This window comes from Bos grunniens, chromosome 9 (genome assembly GCF_055505025.1).
Source record: "Bos grunniens cultivar Pamir isolate PY7600 chromosome 9, Bosgru_T2T1.0, whole genome shotgun sequence".
NCBI lineage: Eukaryota > Metazoa > Chordata > Mammalia > Artiodactyla > Bovidae > Bos > Bos grunniens.
The window spans coordinates 43257100-43283841 of record NC_141173.1 but is presented as its reverse complement, the minus strand read 5'-3'; the positions used below and the strand labels follow the sequence as shown (position 1 = coordinate 43283841).

Below are 26742 nucleotides of genomic sequence, written 5' to 3'. Positions count from 1 at the left end.
GTGCCTTTTCTGATCACTGGGCCAAGGGAGGTCTGGAGTTATCGTTGATCCTCCCCCTCCCAGGGAACACAAAGTCTAAGATTCATCTCCTCATGACCAACAATATGGATTTCTTTTTCTTTCTTTTTTTTTTTTTTACAGAAGAGGATATGCCCATGGCAAAGACGAATTCATTTTGAAGATATGTTTCCTATTCAGTGAGAGAGGAAGGAAAAAGGAGACAGGAAAAGAGAGAAAGGAGAAGATAAGAAGAATGGAGATGCAGTTCCCCTTCTGCCTAGTAAATTGTGGATTCACTGCCCTTCCCTGGACACAGCTGCAAAGGGGTAGAAATCAATTTTTTTCTATTATTCCAGAGTGAGAAAGGAAAACCGATTTGTAAATTGAATTAAACCCAATAATAGCATGTCTGTATACATGCTATTATTATTAAAATTAGCCACAGATACAACTATATAATCCCACAGTGTAACTAGAAATCAACACCTTCCGATTTCAAAGCTTAGTTGGGATAGCTTTTTCTTTTTGAAAGAAATGATGTGGCTAAATGTCACTAAGAGTCTATAGTGTGCCAAAACATTGACACCTCAGTAAGGACTCTGGAAGAGAAGGGACTCCAAAGCCCCATCTGGGAAGAACGTGCTTCCAAATTTTTGCCTTTGCTGCTTGTGCATCTCAGTCGCTCGATAATGACTGGTTATGAACAAGAACCTTCTAGAAGATGGTTTCTTCCCACATTGCAATCTGTGGTGCTGACTGTGGAATAAATTCTCTGTGTCTGTGTAGGCTAGATCTTGTTCCCAGAAACCCTAATTCATCCACTGGGTACTGAATATCAGGCTGCTGCAGTGAGGGTCCTGAAATTACATTGGCAGCCTGCCCCCTAGTGGGGCAACACAGTACTTCAGATAACTAGGAATAGAAAAGATTTTTTTTCTTCTTCTTCTCTTTCAGAGAGCAAAAGAATTCAAGTTTTCCGGATAGTGCAAGGTGAGGCATTTATCCTCAGAAGACAGCTTCCAGAGCTGAATCAAGCAAGGTTGACAATGATAGGTCTCCAGGTCAGAGTTAAAGACGGGGAGCTGCTGTGGTGGGCATCCCCACAGAGCCTGCGGAGACAAAGGTTCTTCCCACATGCTTGGAAATCTCCAAGGTCCTCCTTGGGTGATAGCCTTCAGTTCCCCAAACTCTCATTATAAAAACAGGACCTACCCTAAGAGCAACAAACCAACTAGAAATGTTTAAAAATAATGGGCCTTTTTTGGGTAATTTTTTGGCAAATCATTAAAACAGAGGAACCTTTCAAAAGGGCCATGTTGAATTTTTTAAAAGGTCAAGAACTATGAGTTTTATTAAAAAAAAAAAAAAAAAGACCAAGCCTTTGTGACAGTTCTTTTTCAGAAGAGAGTCCTTGTGATGGTGGTGATGTTGGTAAGGCAGATGGTCTGGAGATTCTGCTGTCTGGACTTTGCTTGTGTCTTTTAAACACCTTCAGAACTTGTCTTGCTTCAGTTTATCAATATGGTAGCAGAGTTTCAGCGCAGGCCCCAGCTTCAGGCCCAAGTATTTCATGATCATGTCACTCTTCAGCAACAAGAGGGCATTGCCATCAATCTCCTGGTGGAACAGGATGAGAAAAGAGAAAACCCAGAAGGTGGTCAAAGTAATCAAATAGTGGCCACGGTGAGAGTGTGGTCAGGAAATAAGGTAAGGGAATATAGATTTACTTAGATGTATACTCTCCTGGTCCCACAGCAGTGTCTTCAAAAAATAAATGAAAGCCCACAAATACTATGTGCTCGTCATGCCACATTCGCCCTGGGGTCATAATCCACTGGATCTTTCATATTCCTGCTCTGTCCTGATAGAAGGAATCTAACCTAATCCCAGCCATATTCCCAATACCATGCATATGTTTACCTCTTTATCCAATCTAGGGCTGTAGGAGCGAGAAAGCTTCAGTGGACTGAATGTGTCCTCCCCAACTGCTCCCCAAATTCATATGTTGAAATCCTAACCCTCAAGCGATGGTATTTGGAGGTGTGAGTTTGGAAAGTGCATAGGCCATGAGGGTGGAGCCCTCTTGAAGGGGATTAGTGTCCTCATGAAATGAGAAGGTAGCAGTCCAAAACCTGAAAGAGGGCTCTCACTGAAAGCCGACCTTGATGGCAACCCAACCTCAGACTTCCAGCCTCCAGAACTGAGAAATGAATTGCTGTTGTTCATAAGCCACTCAGTCTACGGTGCTTTGTTACAGCAGCCTGAACTGACTAAGACAAAATATCATCTCATGAGACCCTGAAACTAGTGGTTCCCTTTCCATTCCAGGCGCTAGTATAAGGCCCTGACTTCCATTCATCATCCTAATTGCTGGTTTCTATTCTTGGCAAGCCCACCAGCTTTCAACGGATTATCAAATTGCTAATGACAATCTAAAAGGGATTTCAGGTGCTTTTTGACCCTGTCAAGAATACTAGGTGGCACACAACTAAAAAATGCACCTGCTTCATCCCAGGGTTTAGCACAAACACATACTGAGGGAAAGCCAATCCTTTGAGGTCCTGAAATTGCTCCCATTTGTCTCTGAAAATGGTAACCCATCCAGACTGTATGCTGAGTTCACAAACTTAGTAAGGCTGGGTTTCCTCCTTCATCTATAGTGCTAGTTTCAGATCACTAGAGAGAGAGGGTGGAGATTTTAGGTGCTCGGGTGGGAAGAAGAGGCACATACAGGACTCACATAACTTCAAGTGTTATCAGCCCCTCCCGTTCCTCTAACCAGCCAAGCTGTTCAGCCAGAGAAGCACCTACTCTGTGTCACTCACACTCCATGTCCTTGGTAGCAAGGCAAAGCTCATCTGTGAGCCCTCCCAGGGGCCTCATTGCCTAATGTTCTCTCTTTACTCACTGCCTAGACTTCTGCTGACTCCTCTCATGCTGGAAGGAAGCCAGAGTCCTCCCACTCAGATCTGTCTAAACATCATCCCTCTGCAGTCCTTGCTCTCAAGTCCCCACTGTTAACTGAAGTCAAATATATCCCTAATAAAATATGAATGTTGGGTGAGATGACGATCCTCTCCAGGTCCGAGTGTATGATTTTTGTGAGCTTCATTTCAAATAAAATAAAAGACAAGGAGAAAAAAAAAAGTGGTAATGCTGGTAGAAGAATGCTCGCTCTCCTTCACATGAGATGTCTACATCCTAGTCCCTGAAAGCTGGGAATTAAGGCTGCAGATGGAATTAAGCTACTAACCAGCTGCATTTAAAATAGAAAGAGTGTCCTGGATTATCGGAGAGGGAGGGAGACAATACAATCACAGGGTCCTCAGAAGTGGAGGAAGAAATCAGAATAAAGAACCAAAGAGCTGGCAGCTTGAGAAGGACTCAGCTTGATGTTGTTGGCTCCAAGGATGAGGACGGGAAGATAGGAGCCAAGAATGAAGGTGGATCTCGATGCTGAAAAGGCAAGGAAATGAATTCTTCCTAAAGCTTCCAGAAAGATGTCAGCCCCACCAACACCATAGTCTTCTCTCAGAGAGACCCCTGTCAGACTTCTGACCCACTGAATTGTAAGATAATAAATTTCTGTCATTTTAAGTTACTACATTTGTGGTAACTGGTTACGGCAACAATTGTAACCATGACACACAAGGCTTGGCAGATAAAATACTAATCATTACCCATCTAATTTACCATCTTTATATATTTTAGAATCTCCTAAATAATGATACAAATGCCTGCTAACCAAAGGCCATCTTCAAACCAGGCACTGTGCATTTTTTCATTTAATCCTCAAAGCAGCTTAAGAATAGGCACTGTTAGCTTGCTGGCACGTTGTAGGTGTGTTACCAATGTTTGCTGACTGCACAGACAAATAGACGGGCGAGAAAACAGGACTCCTGATAAAGGCCACGTGAGGGAACAGATGGGACAAACGTGCCTTCGGTACAAGACTAAGTGGCTGTTCTGCTCTGAGAAACCTGTGGTCCCATCTGGCCTCCCTTGAGTGGTGCCCCCAGGGTGTAGTGCAGACGCTCCCCAACCCCACAGCTCCCTGAACCCCACTCCCGAGGCCCACCACGGTGCATACATGCTTCCGGAAGAGCTCCACATGGGGCCCCAGAGCCTGCGGGTCTGCATCTTTCAGGAACCAGACCACATCCTCCACGGACCAGCTGGAAGGGTTCCTGCTCCTTGGCCGCCGGGCATCCTGCCTGTCCGGAGAAGGGTTTGAGGCTGGAGGGGAGAGCACAGAGAGGGAGGCCGTGAGGCTGCGGGCTTGGGCTCAATGCCCACCTGGTGCTGCCTGCCCCCTTGCCTGGCCCTTGAGTCCAAGGTGGCCTGAGTGATCTCCTGTGGCCGAGTGAGGCTAGAAGTGCACTGGAGACGGCTCCCAGAGGCAGCCCCCCACCCCCTCATCTGTACAGAGGAGAGCACCAGAAGACGGATCTCCTCCAGCAGTGGAAATGCTGACCCATGTTAGACTTCAAAGACCCCTCCTGACCACTTCTGTCTCCGTGGGCCTCGGACCTCCTGTGACCCAGGCCTTGGTGGCCAGAGAATGCTTATTATGATAGGCTCTGGAGTGCTGTGATGCCAAAATGACGTCAGGTCCTGTGTGACTTCACTGGCATCACCCTGAGATGACATGGCAGAATGGAGGCCACATTTCGGTGCTTGTCCTGGGTCTCTACTGCCATGGTCTTGGAAGCCCTGTCTGTGAGAGGTCTGTACCCTGCACCCACTCTGAGCACCTCCCCAGCCCTTGGTTCTGCCGAAGCGCTCACTCCAACCTCACCACTAGACGGGGTTGCTGGACAACAGGAGCCTGGTTCCGTGCCTGGTCCATGCTGGTCAGGGACTTGAGTTGCATTGTGGCATAAATGCTTTTCCCCCAGGGCAGATTAAATGGTGTAAGATCAGTGAAGGAGGAAAAGAGTGGGGAGTCAGTATTTAGGCAATATTTGGGGATGGTGTGTTTTGTTTTTCTTTTGTATGTCCCAAACTAATCCATCCTCTTTCCCTAGAAGTAGCATCTCCTCCTCTTCATGCTTCTGAAACCTCAGTCATCTTTCCTGTCCTTTATTTGCTCCTCAAATTTAATTATTTTGAAGCTCTTAGAAGGATGCCTCTCACAGGGCTCTCCTCTCTTCCATCCCTGCTGATTACAGCATTGGATTCATCCATCCATGGCATTTCACATGATGTTCTCTGCATATAAGTTACATAAGCAGGGTGGCAATATACAGCCTTGGTGTAGCTGTTTCCCAATTTTGAACCAGTTTGTTGTTACATGTCTGGTTCTAACTGCTGCTTCTTGACCTGCATACAGGTTTCTCAGGAGGCAGGTAAGGTGGTCTGATAGTCCCATCTTTTTGAGAATGCTCCACAGTTTGTTGTGATCCACACAGTCAAAGGCTTTAGTGTAGTCAATGAAGCAGATGTTTTTCTGAAATTCTCTCGCTTTTTCTATGATCCAACGGATGTTGGCAATTTGACCTCTGGTTCCTCTGCCTTTTTGAAATCCAGCTTGTACGTCAGGAAATTCTTGGTTCATGTGCTGTTGAAGCCTAGCTTGAAGGATATTGAGCACAACCTTGCTATCATGTGAAATGAGTACAATTGTGTGGTAGTTTGAGCATTCTTTGCCATTGCCCTTCTTTGAGATTGGAATGAAAACTGACCTTTTCCAGTCCTGTGGCCACTGTTGAGTTTTCCAAATTTGCTGGCATACTGAGTGTAGCACTTTCACAGCATCATCTTTTAGGATTTGAAATAACTCAGCTAGAATTCCATCAACTCCACTAGCTCTGTACTGATGCTTTCTAAGGCCCCCTTGACTTCACATTCCAGGATATCTGGCTCTAGGTGAGTGATCACACCATTGTGGTTGTCTGGGTCATGAAGATCTTTTTTGTACAGCTCTCCTGTGTATTCTTGCCACCTCTTCTTAAGGTGTTTATCCTTCCTCCTTTCCAAAGAAGTTCTAGTAGCCATCAAAGCTCAGGTAGATCCCTTCACAGGCAGCATTTCCATGTCCTGCCATCTGGATGTCACCTTCCTCTACTTTTAACCCCCAAATCTTTGTTCTTCTCTTAAAGATGCTCTGCACATTCTGCTTAGTATTACCGTTATGCATGTGCTTGCCTGTAACCTCCAGTTATCTTTTAAATTCTTGAGGATAATCTTTTTCATCTTCCCCCTAGTCATCCACAGACACCTAATGAGCATCTCTTCTGTACCAGGTCCTGGGCTAAGAGTTTGGTGAAAAATGTAATCTTCTCATTGTGTGCGTGCATGCTAAGTCACTTCAGTCATGTCTGACTCTTTGCAACCCCATGGACGGTAGCCAGCCAAACTCCTCTGTCCACGGGATTCTCCAGGCAAGAATACTAGAGTGGGTTGCCATGCCCTCCTCCAGAGGATCTTCCCAACTCAGGGATTGAATCCATGTCTCTCACGTCTCCTGAGTTGGTAGGCAGGTTCTTTACCACTAGTGCCACCTGGGAAGCCCAGAATCCTCTCATTACAGGGTTTATAATCGTTAAGTCCTCCATGGCTCCAAGCAAATATATTTGTAATATGGGTTCAATGAATGTAAAACAAATCAATACACTTCGCAAAAACAGTATTAGTAATTTACACAAAAGCTTTGTGTGTGTAATCCTTAATCTTATTTTCAGGCTCTGAACAATGAAGCAGCTTCCCTACCGAGTAATTCTAAGTTCGTAGTTGAGAAGACTTCCTTTCCATTTATGTTCTTTAATTTCAGGGTGCAGCGGTTTTTCTGCTGTCTCTTTTTTCCTCCTCTTTTCAATGTGCTTGAGAAGGGCACAGCTCTGCATTGGTGCTGAGAAAAGTACATTATCACATTGCTGTGTCTATCCTCAATATAATGGTTTGGTTGAGAATTGGATTTTCTTTGAGATTTTCCCTGCCTTTTCCTTGTTAGACCTGGAAGGGTCCCCTTAGGTGATCTGGCATAAGGTGGGGGGTGCATTTTGCCAGGAAACTGTTAATGCACCCCGGGGCTATCTGAATGTGGATGCATGCTTATTAGAGATGATTTCATTGCATTTAAGGACATCTGCACTCAACAAGGGGAGGAGGAACCATGGAAATCGCATTTGCCTTTGGAGCCTGCCCCATCGGAGTGTCGGCAGTAATCAGGGTGATAATAGATGCTCTGATTACAAAGGCGGGAAGCCTTCAGTGCCAAGAATGATTTTTAGAGTGATCAGAGCAGAGGTCAAATCTAATTTCCCATGTTTGACAGGAAGGAAAAACACCAGACCGACTCACAACACCATCCATGGGAGCCTAAGGTCCTCTGAGCAAGGCCAGGGAAAGGCTCTCTCAGTGAGCCACAGCCATGGGATTGAGCAAGGGGTCTGGCTTGTCTTTAGGGTGAGGCTCTCCAGGCAATGAGCGTGGAGGGAAAGTGGCTCTGCTCCTGGCACCTGGTCCTAGCTGTGGGCATTTTTGTGTTTCCTCTTTGAGGGGCCTTAGAGTCACACAAGACAGACAGTAGCAGGAAGCTGTCACACCTAGAGACCAGCTCAGGATCCAAAGTGAACTAGCTCTAGGAGGGAGAGAGGGAGCTTTCCAGCTTCTGCCATGCTCACACAAAGATAATAACCACACAGTCCCTTCAGCTGCTGTCAGGCTGTCAGGAAGACACATGGGTCTGGGCTGACATGGCCAGGCTAGGCAGATGTGACTGCACAGTGGTCAGACACAATAGATGTGAAAAAAATCTTGTTCCTAAAAGAACAGAGTGTGCAAAGCACTCGCTGATTGCCTTTGTGAAAGGGGGGCATTCTCCAGTGCAGAGAACTTGGTGCACGGTCAGGTCTGTTCCCTGGGTGCTGCTGGAGACATGTGCAGAGTGAAACCCAGCTGTGAATGGATGTAGGATGAAGATGGTGGTGGCTCCTTCTAATGCTGAATTCATACCCACCAGGAATGGAATGACTGTGAATCCGTCTAAAGTAATTCCGGGCACCTTCACAGCCCGGTCCGCCTGCGGCTGCCTGTGTATCACTCTGTCTCACACAGGCCCACAAGCACAAGCATAATTTCCTTTTGCTCACTCATAATTCAGAAGACACTTTATAGCTCATGATAGAATCCGATGAAGGAAGAGAAGGATCAATGATCCAGGAGTCAGAGGCCCCTCCACCCACCACCGTGCGAGTGTCTCTGTGCTTCTCTGCTGGGAAATGAGGAGTTGGGAAGGATCGCCAAGGTCCCCTCAAACCACCGCCTCTCCTGGGCAACACAAAGGCACTACATTCTCACACCTCTGAAGCCTTATCAGCGTGTCTGTGGGCAAAGTGCAGTGAATGAGAGCCGGTGGCCAGGTTTCCAACCCCTTCCCAGACCTGATCATCTTATTCTTCATGGGCTTCAGGTTCTTCATGCTGTTTCTCTAGAGTATTGTAAGAATCATGTGATTCTGTGGCTTTGGGCTGGAGCCTGATGACAAGCATCCTGAAGGGAAGCCCATCGGCTTCCAAAAGGGGCCCCTCGGTTTTGTTTGTTAACCATCAGTCTCTCTGCAATTGGAGACTGTCCAAGAACAGGGCCCATATCTATCTTGCTCACAGCTCCACCCTTAGACCTTAGACAAGCATATTGTGCTCCATGAGTATATGCTGGCCAGGACTGACCAAAATCCCTCTGAGTCTTAGCTGCCTCAACAGTCAACTACCTACCACACTGTGAGGATTAAATGTGATAATGTGAAGCATTAAACAGTAAGAATTAATTAAAGGTAGCTGCTAGTCTTCTTACTGTTATACATCAATTCCATAGTGGCCAATAGATTTGTCTTCCTGAGTTCTGTGGCCACCACATCTCACGTCCCTGTTCAGAAATGTCTGATTTCCACAGAGTAAAGAAAGCCCGATCTGCTTGGTTTGAACCCCAAATCTCCCAGCATGATTTCCGTCCATGTCCCTGCACAAACTCTTCTCATTCCTCGGAATGAATAAGCCCTACTACACCTTCACTCACTTTACCCTCTGCCCCACATAGAGTGCTGTTCCCATTCTTCTTTTTCTGGCTGAATCATTCTCTATGCACCACCCAAGGCCATACCCTATAGACTCAAACTCGAACCCATGGTGGTACGTGGTAAGGTAAGAACAATGTTGAAGTCACTTCAATTCTGAAGCTTGGATGCACTCTCAGTTGGGAATTCTACAGCATCTCCTGTTATCCAAAATCTCTTTATATTACTAGTTCTTAGTGATTATATCTTGGATGAGAGACAGAGGTGAGCTCTCAGATTTTCACCTGAGTATCAGCAAAAAATAGGAAAATGTGTCCTGTGAATACATCCCTTGAGTCCATGGGCAGAGACGATATATCAAGCCAGTAGTAGTCCAGGGTAAGAATTCACGTGAGAGAGAGGACTGAGAAGTCTGTCACATCACTGATACCTACCTTCTCACACAGTCTCATACCAGTTTCTGATTTCTGCAGGTTTAAACCATTAAGGTTAGCACCATGGGGGAAAATCCATTTCTAGGTCCCTTCCAGTTTTATGACTTGGGTCAAACCCTCTTAAAGAAATATGGTTTCTTAATACCGACTGCTTTCACTTGGGATGCAATTTCAGAGCAATACCAAGCACTTCTTTGGGCAGAGGGAAAACTTAATAGCCCTCCAGAGGGCCTGCGGCAGCACCCAAGCTGACTGCTAGGTGACTAATGGGTAAGGAGGCCAGGATTTTCTCTCCTATTTTAATCTACCTTCACTCAGTTTAGCATGGTTTATCTCTATGGTTTCCACATGTGTTTAGCTGCGCAAGCTCTGTTTAAGCTACACAAATGGAGAACCCCACTCTGCAAATGTGAAGAGGCCCTGGTTACAGAGGGTGGTGATAGAGTCCTGTCTGCTCCCACCCCCTCCAGCCTTCCCCTAGAACCTCAGAGGGACCCACTGAAGCCCACTGAGCATGTGAAAATCCCAGGCACAGTTTTTGAAAGCCAGCTTTGGAGCCAGCTTAAGTCAAATCCTGGCTCAATGCTTGACTGACCTCTTGATCTTCACATGCTTTATCTGTGTATCGAATCTAATAATGCCTACAATAATAATATACACCTGACATAATAATAGGGCTTCCCTGGTGGCTCATTTATAACTCATAAAAGTCATAAATAATGTGTGGAGAGTGTCTGGCCCATAGTAGGTGCTCAGTACATAGCTATTTAGGCTATGCCTCAGACAGGCCACTTTTCTGGGGCTGCAGAGGATTCGAATTAGAGGGAAGACCTCATGAAGCCGAGAGCTTGGCTCCTACTGTGAGATGGAAGGGAAAAAGTACGAGAGATGAGGAGACACAGCACCACAGGAGGAAACAGGCAGAAGGAAGGAACGTTTCTAATCAGCAATGGCTGAAAACTGCTAGTTACCAACCCAATCCACCTGCTAGATGCACGGAGCATGGCGGCCACAGGGAACAGCAGAGCCACAAAACGGATGATCCCAGGTCTCTGAACTGTGATGCACACACCAACTATAAAAACTTCTACTGTAGCTGAGCCACTGTACATTTTGGATTCTACTTATTCCTACAGTTTAGCCCACTCTTATACACCATTGTCTTTGCTTGTGGTCAAAGGTTGAAGTCAGCTGCCTTCAAGAACAACAAAAGTCCACAAAGGGATTTGTGGAAAGATCTAATTTCCCTGTGTTCCCACATTCAAACAGCCACCGTCCCCAGTCCCTCTATACTCGGTGGTCTCAGGGCAAGGGCACAGGAGGTCAGGTCGTGGGGAAGCCAGATCATGCGTTACATTACCACATCTGTTTCCTTCAAGAGCGGTCCCGTTCCTCTTGGGGCTGGAGCCAGGAGGCCGCAGCCCAGGTGCTGAGGGGCCTCCGGGGGACAAGGGGCTGGCACGGGGACCACCGACTGTGGTGGCTGAGCCGCCCCCAAGGTGGCCGTCTCCAGAGTTCTGCCGCTTGCAGTACAGTGAAGAGGAGGTGGGCAGGGAGCCCCTGTGGCTAAAGGTGGGGGAGGAAGGGTCCACGCCGTAGCGGTTCATGCTCGCAGGGTTCACCAGGCACTCCTCGGCGGTGACTGTTTTTGCTAGGCAAGAAGGCAGAGCAGAGAAGCAGAGATTAGAGAGCAGTCAAGAGGCCACCAGGCGCTGGGTCTTGGAAAATCTTTCCCCAGCAGCACGGGTGCCACTGTGTGTGGGCATGACAGAGGAGAAGGAATGGACCTGGGTGCCACTGTGTGCGGGCATGACAGAGGAGAAGGAATGGACCCGGGTGCCACTGTGTGCGGGCATGACAGAGGAGAAGGAATGGACCCCAAGGCATGCACCCCAGTAGCTCAGCCCTCAGCAGAATGACACCTGCCTCACCAACAAAGCAGACTTTAGTAGGGATTAGGACATGTGACCCTTCGTGTTCCAAGGAAAATGAGATCATCTTGGTTATTGATGACGTGTAAATAAAATTCAAACAAAGGTCTTTCTTCCTCTATGGCTCTGCTCCTCCAGGAGTCTCTGCCAGCTTGTTGGAATCTCCTGGCTCCCTCTTCTTTTGCCCATAACCACTGCCTTCCTCACCTGGCCCAAGATTCCTGGGAGAGATCAAGCCAGAGTCACGGTGTCCCAGAGTCAGGAGAAACAACTTTGGCCTGCGTTCTGGTACAGGTGTGGCGGCGCTTCCTCCCCACACTTTCAGTTCCAGTATACATAAGGGCACTAACCTTCCACCAAGGTGAACAAACTAGGGACATAAATGACGATCTGGATGGCCCCATGGTCCTCCCCAAACCCTGCAGATAAGAGAGAAAGACCCCATCTAAAGTACAGAGAGAGTAGAGGACCTGAAGAGCCTGCCAATCTCCTCCTCAGCTCCCTCACCGAAACAGATCAGGACTTTCTCCACTTTTAAAGCTCATTCTTACAGCCTGTTGAACTCTATCTGTGAGCTATACAAATGGTGTGGGGCGTTTTGTTTTGTTTGAAAAGACAAGGCCTAGAGGAATTATAGGGATAGAAAGAGGAAGAAAAATATTCTAGCAATTCCTTTTCTTCTTGACCCTAGACAAGATCATATCTGTCTAACTCCATCAATAACCATCCAAATACCACACATGATAAAAACAGATATGGACATCCCCAAAGTGACTTTAAAAAAGAAAAACCAATGGACCCCCAAGGCTGGCAATAAGTAAGCACATCTGGGGCCATGAGATCCAGATGTCTTCTTCTGTAAACCAGTATGGGTTATTCCCACAATATAGGTATTAAAAGATAAAGACTTGATTTAATTAGGGCAACTAGCAGGTCTTCTCACATATGGGGATGCATATGGAGCTTGCCTAGAAATAAAAACCACTGCATATGGAATACAGCTAAAGCAGTGCAGTGCCTAGAGCAAATTTTATCTGTTAATATTTATATTTAAAAAGAAAAATCTTAAATTAATAACCTAATCTTCCTCAATAAAATGCTGGAGTAAAGGAGGGTAAACCAAACCTAAAGCAAGTACAAGGAAGAAAATAATAAAGACTGAAGCAGAAATTAATTAAATAGAGGACAGAAAAATAGAGAAAATCATGAAACCAAAGCCTAGCTCTTTGAAAAGATCAACAAAATTGACAAACTTTTTAAGCTAGATTGGCTAAGAAAAAAAGAAGACTCAAATTACTAAACTCAGAAATGAAAGAGATGACATTAACACCAATCTCAAAGAAATAAATGGATTATTAAATAATATTACAATTATCACCAATAAACTAGGTAAATTAGAAGAAATGGACAGACTGACAGAAATAGACAATCTGAATCAACATAAAGCAAGTAAAGAGATCAAATAGTAATCAAAAAACAAAGAAATCCCGGACTTAAATGGCTTCAGAAATTAATTCTATGAAGCATTTAAAGAAAAATTAAAACCAGTTCTTCACAAAGTCTTCCAAAAAGTAAAAATGGAGTGCTATGGACTGAATTGTGTCCCCCTCAAATGTTCATATGTTGAAGCTCTAGCCCCCCCAGGCAACTATACTTGGAGAGAGGGGCCATAATGAGATAACTGAGGTTAATTAAGGTCTTAAAGGTAGGGCCTCAACCCAATAGTACTGATTAAAAAGAAAGTACTGACAGGAAGAGGAAGAGACATAAGAGAGTCTCCCTCTTCATACACACGCACAGAGAAGAGGCAATGTGAGGACACAGAGAAAGTGGCTGTTCACTAGCCAGGAAGAGTGGGCCACTGGAAACCAACCCTGATGACAGCTGGATCTCAGACTGCTGACATCCAGAACTATGAGAAAATAAAGTTAAAGGATAGAGGATAAGGTTTCTATTATGGAAGCCTGGCAGACTAATATATGGAGAGAATATTTCCCAACTCATTCTATGAGAACACCAATGCCCTGACACCAAAACTAGACAAAGACATCACAAGAAAACTAGAGATCAATGTCTTATTAATATGGGTACAAAAATTCTCAACAATATACTAGCAAAACAAATCCATAACATACAGAATAACTTATACATCATGGTCAAGTAGGATTTGTTTCAGGGATGCAGGGTTGGTTTAACATCTGAAAATCAATTAATGTAATACATGACATCGTCCATTAATGTAATACATGATGATGTCCATTAATGTAATATACAGCTTCCAGATATTCAAGCTGGTTTTAGAAAAGGCAGAGAAACCAGAGATCAAATTGCCATCATCCGCTGGATCATGGAAAAAGCAAGTGAGTTCCAGAAAAACATCTATTTCTGCTTTCTTGACTATGCCAAAGCCTTTGACTATGTGGATCACAATAAACTGTAGAAAATTCTGAAAGAGATGTGAATACCAGACCACCTGACCTGCCTCTTGAGAAACCTGTATGCAGGTCAGGAAGCAACAGTTAGAACTGGACATGAAACAACAGACTGGTTCCAAATAGGAAAAGGAGTACGTCAAGGCTGTATATTGTCACCCTGCTTATTTAACTTCTATGCAGAGTACATCATGAGAAATGCTGGGCTGGAAGAAGCACAAGCTGGAATCAAGATTGCTGGGAGAAATATCAATAACCTCAGATATGAAGATGACACCACCCTTATGGCAGAAAGTGAAGAGGAACTAAAGAGCCTCTTGATGAAAGTGAAAGAGGACAGTGAAAAAGTTGGCTTAAAGCTCAACATTCAGAAAACGAAGATCATGGCATCCGGTCCCATCACTTCCTGGCAAATAGATGGAGAAACAGTGGAAACAGTGTCAGACTTTATTTTGGGGGGCTCCAAAATCACTGCAGATGGTGATTGCAGCCATGAAATTAAAAGACACTTACCCCTTGGAAGGAAAGTTATGACCAACCTAGATAGCATATTAAAAAACAGAGATATTACATTGCCAACAAAGGTCCGTCTAGTCAAGGCTATGGTTTTTCCAGTGGTCATGTATGTATGTGAGAGTTGGACTACAAAGAAAGCTGAGTGCCAGAGAATTGATGCTTTTGAACTGCAGTGTTGGAGAAGACTCCTGAGAGTCCCTTGGACTGCAAGGAGATCCAACCAGTCCGTCCTAAAGGAGATCAGTCCTGGATGTTCATTGGAAGGACTGATGCTGAAGCTGAAACTCCAATACTTTGGCCACCTCATGCAAAGAGTTGACTCATTGGAAAAGACCCTGATGCTGGGAGGGATTGGGGGCAGGAGGAGAAGGGGACAACATCACTGACTCGATGGACATGAGTTTGAGTGAACTCCGGGAGTTGGTGATGGACAAGGAGGCCTGGTGTGCTGTGACTCATGGGGTCACAAAGAGTCGGACATGACTGAGCAACTGAACTGAACTGACAGCATTGATAGAATGAAAACCAAAGATCATATGATTATCTCAATATATGCAGAAAAAAGTATTTAACAAAATCCAACATTTTTTCATGAGAAATACACTCAACACACTACGAATGAAAGGGAACTTCCTCCAACTGAAAAAAGGGCATTCCACAAAAAACCCTACACTTAACATTATAGTTAACGTTGAAAGATGGGACACTTTTTCTCCTAAAATCAAGAACAATGCAAAGATGTCTCTATTCTTACTACTTCTATTCAACACTGAATTAGAGGTTCCAGCCAGGGTAAATAGGTAAGGAAAAGAAAAGCCATCTAATTTGGGAAGGAAAAATTAAAACTGTTTATGTAGAAAATTCAAAGGAATCCAATAAAACACTACTGAAATTAAAAGATGAATTCAGCAAAGTTACAGGATACAAAATATGTAAATATCAATTGTACTTTAAGCTATGGTTTTTCCAGTAGTCATGTACAGATGTGAGAGATGGACCATAAAAAAGGCTGAGCGCTGAAGAATTGATGCTTTTGAATTGTGGTGCTGGAGAAGACTCTTGAGAGTCCCTTTTACTGCAAGGAGATCCAACTAGTCAATCCTAAAGAAAATCAACCCTAAATGTTCATTGGAAGAACTGATGCTGAAGTTCCCCTACTTTGGCCACCAGATGTGAATAGCTGACTCATTAAAAAAGACCCTCATGTTGGGAAAGATTGAAGGCAAAAGGAGTTGGGTGGGTAGGGGTGGCAGAGGATGAGATGGTTAGATAGCATCACTGACTCAGTGGACTTGAATTTGAGGAAACTCCAGAAGATAGTGGAGGGCAGAAGAGCCTGGCGTGCTGCAGTCCATGGGGTTGCAAAGAGTCAGACACAACAGCACACACACACAGAGAAAACTGGACCCTCCACACTGCTGGTGGGAATGTAAAATGGTACAACCTCTTTGGAAACATCCTGGCTCTTTCTCAAATGGTTAAAAATAAGTGCACCATATGACCCAGCAATTCTACTCCTAGGTATATAAATTTCCAACAAAAATGAAATTTCCACACAAAAACTTACACATGAATATTTACAGAAGCACTATTCATAAGAGCCAAAATGTGGAAACAACCCAAATAACTATCAGCTGATGAATAGATAAACAAAACATGGCATATCCATACAGTGGAATATTATTCAGGCATAAAAGTAATGAAGTATTGATCCATGCTACAGTGTGAATGAAGCTTGAACTATTATGCTAAGTAAAGAAACCAGGCCACAGAATATCACATATTAAATGATTTCATTTGTATGAAATGTCCAGGATGGGCAAATCTATAGAAACAAAAAAGTAGATTAGTGGTTGCTTAGGACCTGGGGATTGTGGGGGCTGGAGGTCCTAGCTAAGGGGTGTGCTGTGTTTGAGGTGTGGAAAACGTTCTACAACTGACTGAGGTGAGAGCTGCACAAATCTGTGATTCTACTAAAGCTGTTGAATTTAAATGGGTGAATTGTATGATACATGAATTATATCTCAATAAAGCTGTTTTTAAAAACATCGCAGAGGCCCCAGTGTTTGGCTGTGAACAGATTCCTGAGAGTGCTATGCAGTCCAGTCTGACACTGCTTTGGCTACTAGGACAGGGACGTGAGAAGCAGAGGGGAGGCCTGCGTGCCCTGTGCTCGTCTTTTGTGGCTAACGCAGTGCTGCAAGAGGTCTGCAAGAACCTGGAACCCCACACCTCTGCCTGGATGGCCTCCATTTCATCATCCCTCCTGGTCAGAAGACATCAGCGGGAAGGAGCTGGCTATAAAGCTACGGACTAGGCTGCTTCTTGAGTGGAGTGCTGAAGAGGAAGACAAACATTTTTAAGAATCTACTAATATGGCCAGCACATTCCTAGCCAGTCAGCAGCAAGGCTGCCACTCCATTCCCTTTATCAAAAAGTATTCCTAGTCTGGGATACTAATCCTTTCTGCGTCCCCAGTGGCAGGTGGTTTGGTGTATGTGAGGAAGCTACTCATAGGGTCTGGCCTGATGCTTGGCATACAGAAGGTGCTCAATACATATTTATTAAGTAGGCATTTGGGCACTAAGGCTGCTATTACAGAGAGGATGCATTAAAATTCATATTATTAAGAACTAAATATGAATGCTTCATGTAGATGCATGACAAACAATGAAAAACTCTAAAACATTTATTCTGTTTATTAAATATTTCAAATCCAAATTAAATATGCCTATGGAAGTCTGACAGTCTACAGTAGTGAATGTAGATAATTCACCAATCTGCAGTATGGCTGAAAAATACAGATGCAGATGGAATTTTGTTCTCCTATGACAACGTGTGGAGATGTGGAACAAGGGAATGTGGACTGTATTGGTTTAAAAACTGCTGACAACCATGGGTGAGATCAAAGGTAATAAAAGTCAGCTTCTGGGCTGTGATCCAAATGAATTCATCATAAAGTAAAACTGACTTGAGAGAGCGTCAAACAATAGCCCTCTACCTGGCAAAGGCTGTGCCAGTGACTCCAAAGGCGGTCAGGTGGACAGTCGTGAAGACGGATCACTAAGCCGCAGACATGGTCCCGCACAGCCTGCAGCTCCCGGGAAGCCCAGGAGAGAGCAGCACGCTCAGGTACACTCACCAGGGTGCCGTTAAGAATTGAAGAGATGCACCTGCTCCAACCCAACTAAGACAGCCTTTTCCTCACCTTTACAAATAGGGGTGCTGACACTTACATCACACCTGAGGGTAAAAATAACTGACCCAGTGAAGGCCGTCTTTCAACCACAGGACTGAAAAGGACCCTCACTGAGCACCCTGCCCAACATTTCCTCAAGTGTTAAAATGTGTCCCACTGGCCCACCAGGGGCTGATTCTTGGTGGTACTTAGGTGTATTCGTTTCCTAAGGCTGCAGAAATTACCACAAATCTGGTGACTTCAAACAACAGAAATCTATTCTCTCCTAGTTCTGGAGGCTACACGTCTGAAATCAAGGTGTTGGCAGGGTCATGCTCTCCGAAGTCTCCAGAAGAAGATCCTTTTTTGCCTCTATCTGCTTCTGGTGATAGCCAACGACCCATGGTGTTCCCTGGCTGCAGACACAGCACTCCAACCGCTGCCTCTGTTGCCACATGGCATTCTCCCTGTGTGTCTGAATCTGTGTCCACATTTCTTATAAGAATACCAGTCATTAGATTGGCACCCATAGTCCAGTGTGACCTCATCACAGCTTGATTACTGCAAAGACCCTATTTCCAAAGAAAGTCCCTTTCACAAGTATCTGCAGTTAGGACTTAAACGTGTTTCTTTTTGGAAGACACAAAAACTGGTGAACGTTATCTTTTTATGGCCATGTATTTTAGTGCACAGCAATAAAATATAATTAACCCATCAAACTATGCTTCCACTGATAAGACATCACTGCTTGAGATGACTAAAGGCTAAGGTTAAAAGAAATGAATCCATTTAAAGGAATATCTTGAGTAAATACTTCTATAGGTTTCCTCAAACAAAGCAAAAATTACGAAGGTGGTAAATTAACGGAGGAACACCTGGAGCTCACTCCAAATTCTCTCTTCAGGCAGGGGTGGTGTTTGGAATGGAAAATAAAGTAAATAGCTGAGCCTCTTATTTAAAAGCTTCCCCAAAGAGATTTTACAGTCTCCTCACAGGTCATTATGCCACAAACCTCACTGCCTAAAACTTCTTCCTTATATCTAACCCCAGTTCCTATTGCTTCAGTTAAAAAAATGACTGCTGGATACATACAGTTTATACTCTTAAAACCATTAAGCCATCCAACATACAGGGAAGATATATTACAGGTAAGCATAACTTCTAGTAGTTTAAGAACTTAATGAAGTGTGGCTCATGAATTGTTTGTTACAAAACGACTATTTGAAGAAGAAGGACCAAACCTATCCTTGGAGACAGAACTATATTTTTCAAGTGGTTTTGTGGATGACTGGGGAGTGAACACCAGATGGGGCCAGCAGACCTGGGATTGTCTGGCAAGAGTGCCTTATGAAGATCCGGCTCCCACACGCAGACTCATGGCAAACCAGAGGGCTGACAGATTAACACATTCCTGGTCCTTTTCCCCCAGATGAGATGAAAGAGAAAATTCCTTCTCATCTGAAATGAGTTGTCTTGTCACCTGGCAGCTCTCATTAAACAGGAGGCAACAACCCAGCCTCTAGTTAAAGCTGTTTCATCGCTGTGGACACCAGCACAGTAGGGTGAACAGGAGGCACTCTGTGTACTTCTCTTCTATAAACCCTGCCTCTATCTAAGACACTAAGGATGCCACTTGTAAATCATGAAGTCTTTCCTCCCGGAAAAGGACTGATCTGCTTTTGTACGATTACAAGAGTGTGCTTAAATAGAAAGGCACAGGCACAAACGGCTCTCACAGAAGCCTGCCACACTTTCAGGATTTGGTGTCTTGGAAACTTTCAAAAGAGGCTTGGTGTGCCTTTTTCACCGTGGCTAGTCTGTGGACTATGGTTTCCCCCAGCTGCTACATATAAAGTCTGCCTATTAGGCCAAAGAATACGCTGCGTGCTCTGTGTGTGCTCAGTCGCTCAGTTGTGTCCGACTCTTTGTGACCCCACAGACTGTAGCCCTGAGACCAAACTATGGTGGAGGTAATGAAGATGAGAAAGACTTCTGCTTTATTGACTACGCCAAAGTCTTTGACTGTGTGGATCACAACAAACTGTGGAAAATTCTTAAGGAGATGGGAATACCAGACCACCTGACCTGCCTCCTGATAAAACTGTATGCAGGACAAGAAGCAACAGTTAGAACTGGACATGGAACAACAGACTGGTTCCAAATCAGGAAAGGAGTACTTCAAGGCTGTATATTGTCACCCTGCTTATTTAACTTCTATGCAGAGTACATCATGCGAAATCCCAGGCTGGATGAAGCACAAGCTGGAATCAAGATTGCCGGGAGAAATATCAATAACTTCGGATATGCAGATGACACCACACTTGTGGCAGAAAGTGGAGAAGAACTAAAGAACCTCTTGATGAAAGTGAAAAAAGAGAGTGAAAAAGTTGGCTTAACACTCAACATTCAGAAAGCTAAGATTATGGCATCTGGTCCCATCACTTCATGGGAAATAGATGGGGAAACAGTGGAAACAGTGACAGACTTTATTTGTTTGGGCTCCAAAATCACTGCAGATGGTGACTGCAGCCATGAAGTTAAAAGACGCTTGGTCCTTGGAAGAAAAGCTATGACCAACCTAGATAGCATATTACAAAGCAGAGACATTACTTTGCCAACAAAGGTCTGTCTAGTCAAAGCTATGGTTTTTCCAGTAGTCATGCATGGATGTGAGAGTTGGACTATAAAGAGAGCTGAGTGCCGAAGAATTGATGCTTTTGAATTGTGGTGTTGGAGAAGACTTGAGAGTCCCTTGGACTGCAAGGAGATCCAACCAGTCAATCCTAAAAGAAATCAGTCCTGAATATTCATTGGATGGACTGATTGCTGAAGCTGAAGCTCCAATAACTTTGGCCACCTGATGTGAAGAACTAACTCATTGGAAAAGACCCTGATGCTGAGGAAGATTGAAGGCAGGAGGAGAAGGGAATGACAGAGGATGAGATGGCTGGATAGCATCACCAACTCAATGGACATGAGTTTGATCAAGCTCTGGGAGTTGGTGATGGACAGGGAAGCCTGGCATGCTGCAGTCCATGGGGTCGCAGAGTCGGATGTGACTGAGCAACTGAACTGAACTGAGACTGTAGCCCGCCAGGCTACCCTGTCCATGGAATTCTCCAGGCAAGAATACTGGAGTGGGTTGTCATTTCCTCCTCCAGGGATCTTCCCGACCTAGGGATTAAATCCAGGTCTCCTGCATTGGCAGGCAGATTCTTTACCACTGAGTCACCTGGGAAGCCCAAAGAATACTCCAGAAGAGTTCAAACCTGCTCAGCCTCAAAGGATACCCCTTTGCTCCTGAATCTGCACCAGGTCTAAGCCTCCTCGTTCAGGGAACAAAGCTCTAGGGTCTGCGGAGTGTGGACTCCTCCCTCTGCCTGTGCCCCTGCAGAGGCTGGGGCAGGGTTGTCGGGGGAATGCCCCTGCATCCTCAGCTTCCAAAACACCCAGCACGGCCCAGCCTGCTGCATTTCCGGGTCAACTGAGTGCCTGGAATGTGGAGAACCTCTGAGGAGAAGCAAGAAGAGGCAGAGGTACAGGAGGGAGAAAGCCAAGAGCCAGGAAAGTCCGAGAGCAGCAGGAGTGGCCAGGGAGTTCTTTTGGGGGGTGTTGACCTATTTTCATGTAGGACACAAGACCCAAATGCTCACAGTTAAGTGAGCTTGGACTATTTAATTTATTTAAAGAATTTTTATGGCACTTAACTTGGATTCTCTAAAACAAAGCCTTGAAAAGTGGCAACACCACGATCTGCAAAATTATTCTCAAATAGGATCTCTACATGCAATAATAACCCTACACCCATCTCAGACCCTGTTCTTCCCAGCACTAAATAGTTCTCTCTCTCCCCACCCCTTCTCTATGTCTCTCTCTCTCTCTCTCTCACACACACACACACACACACACATACAGACATACTCACCCTCCATTCCCCATCTTATTTCCCCACATCAGTCACAACTTTCCAGCTGAAGGAACAGCTGCACAGAGTGAACCCTTTCCTCAGTCATCTCTATTCCTGGCAGATTGATTGCCAGCAAGTCTGACCAGCCCAGCCGGCCACACAACTCTGCCCAGGCTGGCAGGAAGGTCAGACCACGGGATCAGTGTCCAGAGGGCTCCGTGTGTGAATGCCTTGGCTCTGCTGCATAACGAGATGGCAGCACCACGGATCCCTAGCCCTGAACCCCAGATTAGAAGAGAAAGTAATACAGTCAACCTGATTACACCGCCTCTTGATTATCTGTGGGGTAACTATTCCCCTCTGCTTAATCAGGTGCCACCACCTAAGAAGCACAGCCAGTAAACTCTGAAAAGCAGGGAAAGAGACCTGCAAAAAGAGAAACAGAAAGAGCTAGGGAGGAGGGCCAGGAAACAACCGCAGGTCCCAGTAGAGCTGCCCTCCCCGGCTCAGAGCCCGACACCTGGGTTCCTACCTTGAGTGGCTGCTCCACCAGGTGCCTCACACACGCTCCTCTCCAGCACCGCAGGTGCCCAGCCCGTGCTCGGTGCTGTGGGACCTAGGGGGGACCTCTGAGGGACTGCCTGGTGTCAGAAACCCCCAGATTTCCTCTCTGCCTTCCTGCCGCCTTTCGCTGAGGTTCTCGCGGAGGTCTGCAGGTTTCCTTCTCTCCTGCTTGGTCCCGCCCCTTGTTCTTGCTCAGATAAGCTCATCGTGTTTTCCCTCAGGGCCCTCTGCAGCCTCTTGTCCCAGCCTTCCTGGTTCAAAGGGCACTGGGCCACACCACCTATGAGGCTTAGCCTTTCATTCGCCTCAATTAAATTTTCCATTAACTTGGTCTCTGGCCAGTATAGGTCTTCCCTTCAAGCTTGTCTCTAAGTTCAGATCGCTCAGCCCTCAGAATCAACCTTACGACTCCCCTCGGGTCCATTCAAGCACATTTATACTTATCCTCCCTAATGAGATGTACAGAAACCAACCGTAATTTTAATGCCTGACACCTGAACTTCTTTAGTCCTTTCTAATGTTGATGGTTTGCCTGAGACTTTGTTCTTTATGATTTAAGATCTCCCCTCGCAGAAATTTTGCCCAAAGGCAATTTGGCCCAATGTCGGCCACTTTAGAACAGTGAATGCCCTTTCAGTCTCCAGAGGAGAACAGGTTCCCTCTCTGTAGTCTTTTCTTTGCAGCTTTGCCAAGGCCTTTACCCAGAGGCTTCTGGGAATTTCCAGAAGGAGGGGGAGGGCAAGAGTGGGGGGCTTTCTGCCGTCAAGCTCTGTTTCTTCAACAACTTTTGGGTCTTTCATAGGAAACTGGGGAAACTTAGAGTGACCCTTACTCAGGAAAATGCTGGAGTCCCTGGAATAGAGGACACCATATAAATTCTGGTTCCAAATGGACATCCTGACTTTTAGGAAGGCATTCCAATATTTCTCGAGTGGGTGAAGTAGGCTGCCATGTTGTGAGCATCTCTGTGGACGGGCCTACATGGCAAGGAATCAATGGCTCATGGGAAGCAGAATCCTGCCCACAACCATATGAATGAGCTAGGGACTGGGTCCTTCCTTAGCTAAGCTCTGAGGTGCTTGCCACCTTGTGAGAGACCTACAGCTGGGGAACACAGTCAAGCTGCACCTGAATTCCCGATCACAGAAACTGTAAGATGATACATGTTAAATTAAATTTTAGGGTAATTTGTCACACAGCAATATATAAATATTACAGGTGGGAAAGGAATAATACATTCCTCTTGACTCTGCATATCTAGGTTGGAAGTTACAATTATTAATTCAATAGCAGTTAAGATGTATATGCTATTAGAATATTTAATTCTCTGTCAGGAAGTTTATGGGATTCTTTTTTTTTTCCAATTGTCAAAGGGTTTGCTACTTATGTCTGAGACCCAGAAATGACCCACTAATAGGAGAAAGTCTGTGGAATTTATCTTAGATGCCTACTGGTTTCCAAAGTTGCTTCAATTCCTCTTGACAAGGTTTATCATCTTATTCCTAGTTCTGATACATGGTCAGTAGATACTGGTGTGGATAACCTGCAGCTATTACATTAGAACCCATCACAGAGGCTCAGGGTACAGGTCCAGAGGAGCAGCCCAAAAGATAGTCTCCAGTTACAGCTCCTGTGGGCCCTGGAGATTTGGGGATGGCCACATCTCATATACTCTTCCATCACAGGCAGGAGCCTCTTTGGACAGGCCTGCCAGAGACACAGAAGGCCTTCTGCAGCTGACCCAGATGTCCCCAGCATGATCTCCAGTACTAGAGTGGCTCATGGGCGACTAATGGGTAGGGTGTCACCTGAAGGACAGTTAGCTTCATGAAACAAAGGAAAAGATTTCCAGTAGATTTCATTATTTGAAGAGAGGCATGGCGTTGGGGTAGAGGTATCTTTTAGAGAATTCCTGAGGCCAGCCTTGTGGGAAGAAAGAGTCTACACCACCTCTTTTTTGACAGCCTCGTTTCTCCTTCTTACTCCCTCTTAGAAGGAGCTCTCCCAAACAGGAGAAAGCCTACTAGGGATTTACAACCATCATCATTCTGCTCCTCAAGTCTTGGTGTCTTTAATCCACACCATGACTTTATTTGTGACCTTGAAAGAGGAGCATTATCTTTGTTTCTTTTTGTTTCATTTTAACATTAAAATATTACCAAATTGGTCAACGTGATTCAATACTGGGTTATTTATCTCATATTGAAAGTACCTTGAGTGACTTCCTTGGTGGTCCAGTGATTAAGACTCTGTGCTACCAATACAGGGGGCTGGGGTTCCATCCCTGGTCAGGGAAGTAGATGCTACATGGCATAACTAAGAGTTTGCCCACTGCAACTAAAGATCCCACATGCCAAAACTAAAAGAGACTGCATGCCTCAACAAAGCTCGAAGATCCCGTGTGTTGCAATGAAGACCTGGTACAGCCAAATAAATGAGTAAAATACCTTGGGAGGTTCCAACAATTTAATTGGAGCATTCATTCATTCATTTAACCAATAATTATTGAATCTTTGTGCTTCCTCAATATCTGTAGGATTTGAAAGAGAACCTAAGCCTTACAATGCAAAAGAATTCAATAAATTGCTGAACATTGTAAAAATCTATTTAAGATTCTACAAAACCCAGTGTTTTACTTAGAGGTTCCTTTTTTCCCTTTTAGTTCAGTGTTTTTAAAAGTACAGACAGTATACTTTCATGAATGATATCATTGAAAATAGAATAAATAGCTTTTCCTAAATGAACTCATATAGGCATACAAGCAGAATTAAGATCAGGAATTCTACACTGGCAATCGGTCCCTCTCCCATGCTGTAAGAGCTCTGGCTGGGCTTCTCCTGAACATATCTGTCTAAAAATATAGGAAGGCCTTTGTATTTACTGCAGAACTTGTGGACATTCTATTTTTTTTTTTCCTGTGGCATATGGAACTTCCTTGACCAGAGATTGAATCTATGCCTCTTGCATTGAAAGTAGAGTCTTAAGCATAGGCCTGCCAAAGAAGTCCTGGACATTTTCCTTTTCATGTGTCCATCAAGACTCTCTCAAAGATTCTTAAAAACTGAGCTTGGCACTAATACTCTTTTCTCCTTCCAAATGACCCCAATTTCAATACATGGCTCGAAAATCAAACCACTCATTTTGTTCACATAGCCCATGGCTATACCAGGATGAACATAGCTCTGCAATATTCTGATCATTGGCCTGCACATGCCTTCCTTCATTGCTCTTTTTTTAACCCAATCATTTCATATATTATTTAAAATACTGGGTTAAACCATGCCTGGGGCTTCCCAGATGGCTCAGTGGTAAAGAATCTACCTGCCAATGCAGGAGATGCAAAAGACACTGGTTTGATCCCTGGGTTGGGATCCTCTGTAGTAGGAAATGGCAACCCACTCCAGTATTCTTGCCTGGGAAATTCCATGGACAGAGGAGCCTGGTGGGCTACAGTCCCTGGGGTCACAAAGAGTTGGACATGACTGAGTGAGCACGAAAACCATGCCTAGCATTGGTGGAGTAGGCCACTTTGTTGGATTTTGTAGGGATGAGGAAGTTCTCCTGGTGTCTAGGATGATAGGTTCTGCCTATCCTGTGGATGTCATCCAGCAATGACGCAACTAGGGCACGAGGATAAGGATGAGACACTCCTTGTGGCCAAGATATTAACCCAGAAGGAGAAAGGATAACTGATCTACCTAGAGTTCAGTTTCTGCCTGGATTTTGCTAAGTGGGCATTGGTGTTTGTTTTGTTCTTTTACATCTTTGCTAGAAGAAGTGACACAAGGGTACCACAAGCCACTTGTGAACATCCATTTTGTGTGGTCACACTTCTGAGCCAGGAAACAAGACATATACCCCACTCAGTGAGTGCTGGGTAATGGGGCCTTATCAATAGGCTTGGGAGGAAAAGCAAAGGGCCAGGGAGGAGACCTGGGCTCAGTTTCCACTTCGCTGCTGCCTTTCTGGTTGGCTTTGAACAAGTGGCCTCAGCTCTGCAGGCATCACAAGTAGAGGGAACTCAGAACACATTTGCTGTCTGGCCATATGGATGTTTCTATATAATGGAACTCATGCCACTTGGTACACTCTATTGCCTTTTAGAAATAAACAACCTTTTGGAAAGAGATATTCTCTGGATAGTCATTCTTTTGTAGAGCTATTACATTAGACAAATTTGTAGTTCAACAAAGAAGCAGATTTGATTTCTAGATGCTGGGTATGCAGAAGGTACTGTGCATGTCTGTTACTCCAAGAGTTTTCTGGTGCCTGTCTCCAAGACCACCAGCCAAGGACAAAAACATCAAGCGTCAAGAATCAATGGCCTTTCTCATCTCCCATTCTCACCATTTGTGTATCAAAAAAGCTACTCAACAAAAAGTAAACAATTTGTTCCCATCAAGTCAAACCTTTAGAAGGCAGGAAACCAATCACTAAATTAGATCTCGCAAAAGACTTCAGCTATCACATTTGTGGTTTCCAAAGAAGATCTCCCCAATGCTTGGTGAGCACAGTTTGTTCTGCTGTGTCACACCGAATTGGAGTCAGTAAAATATTTACTGCGGACTTGTGTTTCAGGCTGTCCTCAAGTTCCCACTGTCAAGTCTACCTAGGGAGATGAGGTCTGGACCTGGATTCTAGCAGTATAAGGCAGAATTAAGAGCCATGAATGCTGTGCAGACAAGGGTCTGAGAGAATGGATCCCTAGGGTCTTCTAGGGATTCTGGGAAGCTCGGAAGGCAACAAAGACCCTCCTGCCAGTGC

At 44.9% G+C, this 26742-nt stretch overlaps 1 protein-coding gene across 8 annotated transcripts in view; it reads right to left on the bottom strand.

Moving 5' to 3' along the window:
• Positions 1-1316: 1316 nt before the first annotated feature.
• SCML4 (Scm polycomb group protein like 4) overlaps positions 1317-26742 on the bottom strand; it is a 100029-nt gene continuing 74603 nt past the window's right edge. For 6 of the 8 annotated variants that reach the window (XM_086317464.1, XM_086317466.1, XM_086317467.1 and 3 more), the window contains 3 exons: positions 10811-11101; positions 4091-4236; positions 1317-1617 (listed from right to left, as the gene is read on the bottom strand). In XM_086317464.1, coding sequence (XP_086173590.1) covers positions 1492-1617; positions 4091-4236; positions 10811-11101 — 563 coding nt within the window. In that variant the 3' untranslated portion in view covers positions 1317-1491. Of the gene's footprint in view, positions 1618-4090; positions 4237-10810; positions 11102-21946; positions 22221-26742 lie in introns of those variants that run through there. The other 2 variants (XM_086317469.1, XM_086317465.1) reach the window with 2 other exon arrangements.